General features: G+C 37.0%; 1 protein-coding gene across 3 annotated transcripts in view; it reads right to left on the minus strand.

The window, feature by feature from the left end:
• The window catches only part of UBXN7 (UBX domain protein 7), a 31016-nt gene that overhangs the window by 13058 nt on the left and 5131 nt on the right, over positions 1 to 12827 (minus strand). For all 3 annotated transcript variants that reach the window (XM_083363366.1, XM_083363364.1, XM_083363365.1), the window contains exons 4-5: positions 8626 to 8691; positions 3908 to 4020 (exon numbers count right to left, since the gene is read on the minus strand). In XM_083363366.1, the coding sequence (XP_083219492.1) occupies positions 3908 to 4020; positions 8626 to 8691 (179 nt within the window). The remainder of the gene's footprint in view (positions 1 to 3907; positions 4021 to 8625; positions 8692 to 12827) is intronic.

A 12827-nucleotide genomic window follows, 5' to 3' on the forward strand; every position in this document is an offset into this window, starting at 1 on the left:
AATCTACAACCTGGTGTTTATAGTTTAATTAAAATATTTTAGTTTAACTCAGAAGGTAAATGAGGATTCTACTTTCTTACACTGGTTAAAAGAAGCTAAATTATGTGCCATGAATGTATTTTTAATGAAACACTTATACAGTTTCATTTCCCTATGAGTTAAACTTTTAATTGCATATAGGATAACAATAATGAACAGATATACATTGACCAAGCTTAAAATCTGACCCCCTGCCCTAGAAAAAAATTCTTGAAAGCTTAATACTGTAAGTTGAACACTAGTATAGTGACTGCTGATATATATTTAAACCAGACTATAAAGTATAAAACCTTTAGTCTTAAGCCACAATTTATGGCTTCTCAAAACTGTTCAAGCACTCTAACATATAAAACACCCATCATAATGGTTTACCTTTGTGAGAAGCTTTGTTACAGAAGTGAATGTCTGTAAAAATACAACTTCTTGTATGCAGTAACGTTATTTTTCAATAATGAAGGAAGAGCAAATGATTTGAAAGGAAAGACTGAAAAAGGAATGCATGTACAGATGTGGAAGCTAGGAGAGCTGGCAAGAATAAATATTAGGAGGAGATAGAGTGATTCCTTCCCTTTTCACTTAACTCCTGTTATTTTGTTTACTACATTCTACTTTTTTTCTGCACTTTCCACAATGTTCCTTAATACAGAAGGGAACAGAGCAATGAGTATGCATGTACGTGTGTATGGGGAGAAAAAGGTCTATTATGATAAGTAAAGTTCCTATATCTAACTTGGTTAATGGTAAACTACAGGTAGTCATTGATTTATGATCACAACTGAGCCCAAAATTTATGTTGTTAAGTGAGACATTTGTTAGGTGAATCATGGCAGTTCTTAAATTACTAACATGGTCAGGGGTCGGCAACCTCGGCTCTTTTATGACTCGTGGACTTCAACTCCCAGAATTCCTGAGCCAGCATAGCTGGCTCAGGAATTCTGGGAGTTGAAGTCCACGAGTCATAAAAGAGCCGAGGTTGCCGACCCCTGAACATGGTTGTTAAATGAATCTGTCTTCCCCATTGAATTTGCTTGTCAGGTTGCAAAAGGTGATCACATGACTTTCGGACACATCAACAATCATAAATATGCATCAGTTGCCAAGCATCTGAATTTTGACTACATGATCATGGGGATGCTGCAAAGGTCGTAAGTGTGAACAACGGTCATAAGCCACTTTTTTCAATGCCACTTTAAACTTTGAACGGTCACTAAATGAACTGCTGTAAGTCAAGGACTTCCTGTACAAAATTGTTAAAAGACCGCATATTATTAAATAAAAAACAATTCTACTCCGGATTTAGGATACAGTGAGGGAAAAAATTATTTGATCCCCTGCTCATTTTGTACATTTGCCCACTGACAAAGAAATGATCCGTCTATAATTTTAATGGTAGGTTTATTTTAACAGTGAAAGACAGAACAACAACAAAAAAAAACGCATTTCAAAAAAGTTATAAACTGATTTGCATTTTAATGAGTGAAATAAGTATTTGACCCCTTTGCAAAATATGACTTAGTACTTGGTGGCAAAACCCTTGTTGGCAATCACAGAGGCCAGACCTTTCTTGTAGTTGGCCACCACATTTGCACACATCTCAGGAGGGATTTTGTCCCACTCCTCTTTGCAGATCCTCTCCAAGTCATTAAGGTTTCGAGGCTGACGTTTGGCAGCTTGAACCTTCAGCTCCTCCCCAGATTTTGTATGGGATTAAGGTCTGGAGACTGACTAGACCACTCCAGGAACTTAAATGTGTTTTTTCTTAAGGCACTCCTTTGTTAACTTGGCCATGTGTTTTGGGTCATTGTCATGCTGGAATACCCATCCATGACCCATTTCCAACGTCCTGGCTGAGGGAAGGAGGTTCTCATCCAAGATTTGACAGTACATGGCCCCGTCCATCATCCCTTTGATGCGGTAGTTATCCTGTCCCCTTAGTAGAAAAACATCCCCAAAGCATAATGTTTCCACCTTCATGTTTGATGGTGGGGATGGTGTTCTTGGGATCATAAGCAGCATTCCTCCTCCTCCTCCAAACACGGTGAGCTGAGTTGATGCCAAAGAGCTCGATTTTGGTCTCAGCTGACCACAACACTTTCATCTGAATCATTCAGATGTTAATTGGCAACCTTGCAGGCACCGCACGATTTCAGTCCTCCATGGTGTAGTCTGCTACCAATTGTTTTCTTGGTGACTATGGTCCCAGCTGCCTTGAGATCATTGACAAGATCCTCCCGTGTAGTTCTGGGCTGATTCCTCACCGTTCTCATGATCACTGCAACTTCACGAGCTGAGATCTTTCATGGAGCCCAAGACTGAGGGAGATTGACAAGTTATTTTGTGTTTCACCCATTTGCGAATAATCGCACCGTTGTCACCATCACACAAAGCTGCTTGGTGATGGTCTTGTAGCCCATTCCAGCCTTGTGTAGGTCTACAATCTTGTCCCTGACATCCTTGGACAGCTCTTTGGTCTTGGCCATGGTGGAGAGTTTGGAACCTAATTGATTGATTGATTGCTTCTATGGACAGGTGTCTTTTATACAGGTAACAAGCTAAGATTAGGACCATCCCTTTAAGAGAGTGCGCCTAATCTCAGCTCGTTACCTGTATAAGACACCTGGAAGCCAGAAATCTTGCTGATTGATAGGGGATCAAATACTTATTAAAATGCAAATCAATTTATCACTTTTTTGAAATGCGTTTTTCTGGATTTTTTGTTGTTGTTATTCTATCTCTCACTGTTAAAATAAACCTACCATTACAATTATAGACTGATCATTTCTTTGTCAGTGGGCAAATGAACAAATAATTTTTTCCCTCATTGTATGCTTGCAGGCAAATAGTACACTGCGTGTAGGGCAATCAGTCAAATCTTGATAGGAAAAATAACTCTGAAAATGACTTCAAATGCAAATAAAAGATATAAAAAGCTTGACATTATTTTCAGATATAAATGCTGCACAAAATGTATTACTTTTGAATAAACTTATTTTTATTCCCCCATTAAAGAAACAAGAAAACTGTTACAGTAGGAAATCAGTTATTTCTGTCCTGACCTTTTTGGTAAATTCAATTCCAAGAGTTTTTAATTTTTTCAATAGGTTCATTTAGTATATATTAACACCAGGAAGCGTAAGGAATGGTTTAAAGATTAGTAATTTAGCAAACTATTGATTTTCTTCCATTTACAAAGTCCAAACCTACAGTTCCAAGTTTATTAATCAAATAGTAAATAATGAACAATCAAAAATTCAAGATTCTGTTTTATACTGACTATTATACAGATCAATGGCTATTCTAATCCAGTACTGTTTAGTTTGGTAATATTTTTCTCCAATAAAAATCTTTCTCAACCATGTCATACCATAGAGCTTAATTTGCAATGTAAAGAACGCAATGTGGTATCTTTTTTAATTATAATTATAATTCAAATTATATTAGCATAATATATAATAATATAGTAGAATACAATAATATAGTATTGAATTATAATTCTTCCTACAAATGTATTAAAGGAAATGATTGATGACAGATTTCTAAACCTAAAGATAGAAAAAGACCCTTATTTTATGTATATAGGTTGTCATTAGAAAATGATCATTTAAGTCACATTATTCAAATCTATTTCTTAATTACTAACTTCTACTTGAATACTTCTGTATGAGAGAACACAGTATGGGACTAATGGATATAGTCAAAAGCTACTTCCTCAGATGAAGTTATTAATTAGAAGCAACTTCCTCTACTGCAATAATAAAAATACAGATTGCTGGAATTGTTTATACACATCATCATGACATAATTTACACATGCACATGCACAGCTATAACAAAGCCAATCCAATATTCAATGCATCAAAATGACCTACTGTTTCAAAGCTTCCTTTATGCATCAAATCAATTGGCGGCCTGAAGAGATCTGCAAGGGTAGTGAGCTTCTTATCTATGGCTCCTCCATTTCTCAATTCTTGCTCCTGCCGAACTGTAGAGCCCCAAAACAAAAACAAAGAAAACAGAATATTCACAAGAGCAGATTCAGTTATTTTCATCAAGTGCAATGTGACTGTACTATTGTGATTAGCCTAAATCAGCTTTCTACTAAATATCTTTTAGTAATAGCCATTACATGTTTATACATTTTTGGCATGAAAGCTGACTGGGCGACAATCTGGCTCTAGGCCAGACTTACCTCACAGAATTGTTGTAGGGAAAATAGGAATATTAGGTATGTTCACTAGTTTGGTCTCTCTCTCTCTCTCTCTCTCTCTCTCTCTCTCTCTCTCTCTCTCTCTCTCTCCACACACACACACACACACACACAAAAAAAAAAAATCTGGAAAAAATCATCATCATCATCATCACCACCACCATCCTGTTCAGTAATAGATATTCCATTCCTAAATTTGTAATTTAAATATTCACCAAATATTTAAATATTACAGAATTATTGTTTTTGGCCCCCTGGCAGATTTTTTTTGTTCCCTTCCTTTAATAACAAAGCAATGGGTTAATAATAAACCAGCTCTTTTTTTAAATAGTTATACAGTAATTAAAATCTTAGTTTCTAAAAAGTGAGGTGTGAACCCCTTTCATCTAATTCTTGCCCTTCTTTACATGCTTTACATGCTCCTTTACCTATATATAAGATCTAGAATGCACTTGGGACAGTTGTCCATTCACTGTGCAGATGCTCCTGTATAGCTTTCTCCATAATCTGCACCTTGGGTCCTGTCTGGTTTGGTATATTACTGATTCTATGGATCTGGGTACTTAGTGCATGTTCTTATGCTGCTATGATCAGTGCCTCACTGTTGTCTTTAATACAGCCCTTTCCAGCCACTCGTAGGATTACCCAATGTCTGTCACCTTAGCTATTTCTCTATAGCATATCCCATGCAGGGTCTTCTTGCTATGGCACTTCCTTTCCATGAACTTCCTCCCATCTTTGCTCCTGCCTCATTTTCTCAGCAGCTCGTTTTGGGAATGGGACAACTTTCCACAGCCAACTTACTGTGGCCAACTCTCCGCAGGACAATTCACTGAAGGACGATTTAACAATTCTATTTAATTATTTAAAATAAATTTAAAATTATTTTGTTTTTTACAATTCACATTTCATTCTGTACTTCCTTTTGCATCCTTTGATTCGTTTTCATCATCTCTTTCATATTAGTGTAACTTTTGTCTCGCAACGAGTTGTCCTGTGACAAATTGTCCAGCAGCGAGTTGGCCATGATGAGTTGGCCACAGTGAGTTGGCTGTGGCAAATTGTCATAGACCCAATCCTGGATGCTATATGTTTCATATAGGACAATGGTTCTGACATTCACCCGACTCCGCCAGCCTCCTTTCCAGCTGGTGTACTCTCTGGGTATTGGACTTGGAGTGGAAACCTCCATACATTGTGAAGAACTTCTGGCCGGCATCAAATGCCCTTCGCCCAGTGCGCTCCCACAGGGAAGGTCTGCTCAGGGTCCCACCGGTAAGAGATTGCCGGCGGGTGACACCCAGGGATAGGGCCTTCTCAGTGGGGGCGCCTGCCCTCTGGAACCAGCTGCCAGCGGAGCTGAGGACTGCCCCCGACCTCCGGTCATTCCGCCGGGGCCTGAAGACCTGGCTCTTTGAGCTCTCGGGCCCAGGCTGAGGAGTAATTTATTTTAATCGGGGTTTTAATTGCACAGGGTTAGTTTAATCTTTTTTAAATTGGTTTTAACTTTTGTATTGCTGGTTTTTTAACTCCCTGTAAACCGCCCTGAGTCCTCAGGGAAAGGGCGGTATATAAATGTAATAAAATAAATTTACATCAGCAGTCTCCATGTCCTCCTTTGGCCAACTTACTATGCTGACAGGACATACATGTTGATGACACGGATCTTATTCTTTCCATTAAGCTGGCTCTTTAAGACCCATCTAATACTTTAGTGGTATTTGGATGCTATCTTCCTTGCCTCTTCACTTTGGTTCCCAAGTGACTGTAGGATACTGAAATACTTGTAGCTAGTCTCTATGTCTGCTATGTGACTCACTGATAGTTCCACTTCATCAGTCCTATATGACTGCAATTGGAACTGGAAATCTGATCATAAGTTGTCATCTTTTTTGCAGTGGTCATTAGCATGAAATTGGCAAAAAAAAAATTCCAGAAAGGCAGCAAAACCCATCGTGAATCTCAGTTATGTGGTGACTGGCTGCACTCGAGATGCAGTCACATGATGGGGGGGCAATCATTTGACGGCTGGGAGTACTTTAAGGGCTGAGTCTTATCCTTAATATTCACACCTTTTTGTATTTCTACCAGCTGACTAATCTCTCACCAAATTGCCTTGAATATAACCTCCAATATCATTTTCAGGAATTCAGGCACTATTGTTCTTCTTAATCATGTAGCTAAGTATCTCAAGGATTACAGTACCAAAGTGTATACTAGTTTATTGGTTTGAGTTATGGTGATAGCAGAGATTGTCGTCAGGGCATCTACAAACTACCAAATGGTACTCCACTGAGCCTTGCTAACTAGTCTTAAAGGTTGACTATAGCTACTTTATCCGTGATCTTATGGCTCATATTAGCTGTTGTGCTCTATAATGGAGGGAATGGTAGTGATGGTCCAATTGCAGGTTTGGCTATGCATCCATTTGTTCTTCCAGTTCTCCTTAAGTCTGGGTTGTAACATGTACTTGATCTACCTCAAGTTATGAGAGCCGCTACCTCGTTGCTATGTTGAAACTCTAGAATAACTCTAGTTATTCGAGCTTGCCGGCCTGGACTGAGGGACTGGGGTTTTAAATTTCATAATTTAATTTATTTTGTTTGGGGCTAAATTTAATTTAATCTATTTTTAACTTTTGTATGTTATATTTTAATTGCCCTGTACACCGCCCTGAGTCCCTCAGAAGGGCAGTATATAAATCAAATAAATAAATAAACTAGCCATTTCTCAATTAGTGTGGATGGATGGATGTTCTGTACATCCATAGTTTCCTTGTATTTCATATATTCTCTTCCATTAGGTTTACTGTTGCACTAGCATTCAATCAATTCCAGGTTATATAATACCATACCATAACTATGAGAGCACATTATGTTTCCTACTATAATGATTCATCATTATTTGTGAACTTGCTATTATTATCCAATATGTATTGTTACTATTTCTTCCATCACTTAATTAAACACTCAATTGTTTAATAGTAATAGCAAAACAAATATACTATTACAGATGTTGAGTGCTGGTAATACTAAACATTATATATGGAGACAAACCAGAAAAATCAGTTTACAAATATAAGGCTAAAGTGAAGTTTCTATACATATGGTTGAATGTAAAAAAATTTGGCATTAAGTGAACAAAACCATTTTTCAGGCATATGCATGGAATAATTGATGACTGATTCTTCCTTGATTGAATACAAGAGACACTTTTTTTTGCATTAATGAAAAGTGGGGTAAATGTGCCACTCAACATTAGAAAATTAATATATTTTTGTACTATAACAGAAATTGATTGTAAAATTATCTCTTAATTTACGTACAATTAACCAGGTTGATTCCAAAATTATTCATAATTATATATAAACCTGCTCAGATCAATGTAATGATTCTTTTGAGCTCATATCAATGTAATGAAACCTTTGAAATAACTGGATTAAAGATTCTGGTCATTACGGAATTAAATTTTCAGCTTATTCTTTCTTGTTAATATTTAATACAAGGCCCCAACTGACAAACTAATATAAAAGTCAAATTGTAGTTTGGCTTATTAGTTCGTGAAAGTGCTTCAGATGAAAAATGCAAAAGGCATTCATATTCTTCTTGGATTCATGTGGGATACTCAGCAACTGGTCAGGATTATTACTGGCAAGAGATGTGTGTCAGATTTCTTTCTGGTAATAACAAAATCAGGTAATTAGTCTTTCAAGTTCTGGTTAGCAATATTTATTGGAATGTAGGTGAGTGGTTGATTTTCAAACATATACAGCAGCAAACCCAATGCTGATATATTTGTGCTGTTGCAATAAAAGTGGATTGAAGGGTTGCTGGAAGCATTATGTAATGATGGTGGTATGCATCAATAACTCCAGCCCTTTTATCAATTTGAGAAATGATTCTCTCAATGTGGAACCCCACGAAAAGTTAGTTACTGCGATTAAACTGGTTCTCAAATCCTAGTCATAATAAAAACTAAGATAATTAGAAAGGGCTCAATATCTGGTAATTTCATCCAGTTTTCTGACTGTAATATCAAATTAACTTGCCACTGCTGCCGTTTTTACTTGCCTGTCTAGCTTTTAATTCCTGAAATCAAACGGTACATAACTGGGATTTTTCTAACTAAACCTACATTTTCTTATACTGACAAAGAGATTGTTGTTAGTTCAAAAATTATAACTTCCTTGGAAAACAATGTCTTGCACATATGGAAATATAAAGCATTTACTGTGTGAATATAGCAATGGCTTTTTAAAATTTTATTTTCCTTACTAAAATTGTTTGAAGTTCCAAGGGGCCTATACTGTTACCCTGCCTTGGACATAAACCATAAAAGAAACAAAACATTATATGAATATAATTATCCACAGATACCTACTAGTTTCTGTCTGGAAATCCCGAAAGCCATCAAATATTGAACGAGCTGGTCTGCGTCTTTTTGGTGCTTAATAGGAACAGAATTTAATAAACAGATTAATAATAAAATCTTATTATACAACCACATTGTGGATTTGTGGTACATGCCTATAGTGAAGGATGTATACAAATTCCAGGACAGCAATAATGCATCACACTAATTAGTTTCATATATGAATTCATTAGTTCTTATGTTTTCAGTGCCTGTATGTCTATCTTGATGTATATTTGAACATAAAATATTTACAGCACTTTATGTACACAAAATAAATTAAATGTGCTCTCCCCAAGTTTAAAATCAGAAGGGCTGGAGCAGCAATACCCATCAGCATAATACAATATAATGGTGAGCCATTTATTTGTGGGCAATCAGGAGTTAGCAATGAACAGGAAGGTAGCCAAGTTTCTTTATAATACCAACTAATCAGACTGGTGAAAACAATGGGTTAATGAAGAGCTTCAAGTGAATCTTTACACTTGTTTAATATTTATGTTTAATGTGGTTCAAAATGAGAAAATGCAAAAGATGTATTCTAGCACAAAAAAACAAAAACTTCACTTATGGAATCACCTAGGGCTGTCACTGATTAGAAAAGGATAGCACAAAGGAAATATCTAAATAGTAGCTACTATAAAAATGGCAACCCCTGGAATGATAAGAAAGAAAATAATCAATTAATATACTACTGCTTTTATAGAAATCCATGGTGAGACCATATCACACTTCACAGATAAAAGTGGATACAAAACATTTTGGCCAATCGGTAAGACAAAAGAACTGTGTTCTTAACTAGTCTCTTACAGACTCGTTTTTGCAGTCATTTTTTAGATTCAAGTCTGATGGATAAACAATATGTGTAGCAATATGATTCCCATCATTATGACCAGTATTAATGTAAGTTGCAAAAAGGCAACTTGTGAAGACGATTAGAATAGATAGGAACAGTGCGTTCAGAAAGTATTCAGTCCCCCTTGGGATAGGCACAGTATATGGAGGAAAACAACAGTATGGAGAAAGTCATAATGGAGAATGATCCATTTAGATGATGATGGCCTGATGTTTGAATAGAAGATTTGGTTAGCTGGAGTTGGCTTCTGAATTCAGCCAAAAGAATGCCTGAAGCTGATTTCACACTGGAGCTGCTGCACTAAGCTGTATGTTCAGTGTTTTGTCATTCCCATAACCATTTGACAGATCTTCTGGATTTGAAGCAAGCACGATGCATGGATGACTGCATCCAAAAGTTAAGTCTGTCCTGCACAGTGAAGCACTATGCATTTTGTTGTGAAATTACTGTTCCTAGAGAAAATAAAAGTTGTGGCTATGCTTGGAATTTCAAAATCATCCCGTTAGAACAATTAACCACTGGAACAACCTGCCTCCAGAAGTGGTGAATGCTCCAACACTGGAAGTTTTTAAGAAGAGACTGGCCAGCCACTTGTCTGAAATGGTATAGAGTTTCCTGCCTGAGCAGGGGGTTGGGCTAGATGACCTCCAAGGTCCCTTCCAACTTATTATTATTAAGGATAGAACAGCAGCCACAATGATGTTCTTATAGCTTATAAAATATGACTGGGGAGCCAGAGGTGGAAATTTTGCCAATTCTTGAACCTTGCGGGTCCAGAAGATGAAATATGGACTGCTGTATGGCTGCACATGGATTGTGACAAAGACTGGAGGAGGCTAGAGAGGCTTTATAAAAGGCCTTGGGTTCATTGCTGACCAGCCTGGAGTACTGTGGGGCCTGGTAATATAGAGGCTGTTGCAACAATTATCACTGTGCCAACTAAAACACAAAGAGCTCCTATGGAGTGAGCTATGGATTCTAAACAAAGCTATCTATAGCTGAGAGACAAGATTGGCAGTAGAAAGGCTCCCAGCTGTTATGCAAGAACAGGTCTAGGACAGCTCTGCTGCTGTGAGAATGTGCTCATTGTGGGAAGCCCTATGGGCTGGAATCAATGTTGGAAAGATGAGAGGTAGTTGTAACTGGGGACTGAAGTGTCACTGCATTTTTGTGTTTGTCAGCTAAGCACGTTGCAGTTTGCTCTTTGCCAGCTATGTTGTTATCTTATCATTGTAACTATGGTGTTTGTCACATATCCAACTATGTTTTTTAGTTTAATCTCTGTCTCTACTATTGCGTGCGCATGTCTTTGGTTTAATCTTTGTTTCTACTATTGTGTGCACATGTCTTTGGTTTAATCTCTGTCTCTACTACTGCGTGCGCATAAAAGAAAAAAACAATTGTTTGTTTTTTCCCTTCCTTCTCTTTGTGCTGTTCGGTAAGCCAGAACATGTAGTCAGTTAAGAGTTTTTTTTATTAAAGTGTTGTTATAGTAAATATGTTTCGGGTTTTCTTTACCTTACTTGTTTTGTACCATGTTTCGGATGAACCACGGTTCATCAACCTCTGATAAACAAAGATACGGAGTTTTTAATTTACACTCCCTGACATGAAGGAAGATTGCTTGTAATAGCAACACTATCCTGCTGACCTGTGGGCTTGGTTAGTATGTTGGTTGTTGCAGATGTTACTGAAAGTTAATGCTTAGACACTGGATGACTTTATTTGTAGCTCAACGTAATGGCTTCAAAGAGGGAGAAATCAGTTGGGCTGTTATAGGACATAGGAAGTTATCATTAGCAACCATATCTTCTGATAGAGTAATTGTGAATCCAGGCACCATGGAGACTGTACATTGGCAAAATCCCTATTTTGTTTCTATGGCCAACTAACAATCAGGCATGAGGCTTATCATGTGGCAATTAAGTGACTGCATGAAAATTCTGTTATGGCCTAATTGTTTGCTACAGAAGACAGGGCTCCTAAAACAAATGAACAAAATCTGCATATGTAATTAACAGAGGTGATGATGGAGGAAATCTAGAAAGAGTACAGAGAAGAGCAACAAAGATGATTAGGGGACTGGAGACTAAAACATAAGGAACAGCTGCTGGAATTGGGTATGTCTAGTTTAATGAAGAGAAGGACGAGGGGGGACATGATAGCAGTGTTCCAATATCTCAGGGGCTGCCACAAAGAAGAGGGAGTCAAGCTATTCTCCAAAGCGCCCAAAGGCAGGACAAGAAGCAATGGATGGAAACTAATCAAGGAGAGAAGCAACCTAGAACTAAGAAGAAACTTCCTGGCAGTTAGAACAACTAACCAATGGAACAACCTGCCTCCAGAAGCTGTGAATGCTCCAACACTGGAAGTTTTTAAGAAGAGACTGGACAGCCATTTGTCCGAAATGGTATAGGGTTTCTTGCCTGAGCAGGGGGTTGGACTAGATGACCTCCACGGTCCCTTCCAACTTTATATTATTATTATTATTATTATTATTGTTGTTGTTGTTGTTGTTGTTGTTGTTATTGTTGTTGTTGTTGTTGTTATTGTTGTATAAGTGACAAACAATGGTGAGCATGAGTGAATGAGGCATAATGTATTTGTGATACTTTTGAAAAAGAATGTATAATCATTCTATCCAAATTGCTATTACCATCCACTCCTGAAAAGAAGAACCCAAAGGTATGTAGCTCTTTCTTATTCACTCTGATGGAAACATGCTAGCACAGAAAAAACTTTTTATCCCCATGTTTTCTGTACTGAGTACAGCATATGTCATAGATTATGCATATCAGGAAATACATGTTTAAAACAGATATAATTATTAAATCCATTCTATTATAACATGCAGTTTTGTGCCTGACTGCATGAACGTATAATTTACAGCTTTGTCAAGTCATAATCTCCCCTTATGAATTGAATCCTGTAGCATGATCAGAAATAATTTTAAAAAATAAGTCCAAGACTCACTTATGATGATAAACATGAAGACTCCCAGGTTTTCCAGGCCGAGTTACCATATTTTGAGGAAGTATATATTATCATTTACAAATCCAAGAAAAATCTACTGTATATAACTAAACAGAAAAAGATATCTTCTTAAACAGAATGTTATTCGGAATTACTACTGTAGTGATATTAATACTCCTCTACTTCAGTTTCATATTTACAAAACAAAACTAGTAACAGTAATGAACTAATAAAAAAGTCAAACTATTTTAGTAAGTATTAAAGAAAGTTGCCTGTTATGCATATTTTTTAGTACTATAAGATCTCATCTCCACTGTAAGGAAAAAGAAGAATTTTTGTTCAC

Source organism: Vipera ursinii (assembly GCF_947247035.1).
Source record: "Vipera ursinii genome assembly, chromosome: 5".
In the NCBI taxonomy this organism is placed as follows: Eukaryota; Metazoa; Chordata; class Lepidosauria; order Squamata; family Viperidae; genus Vipera; species Vipera ursinii.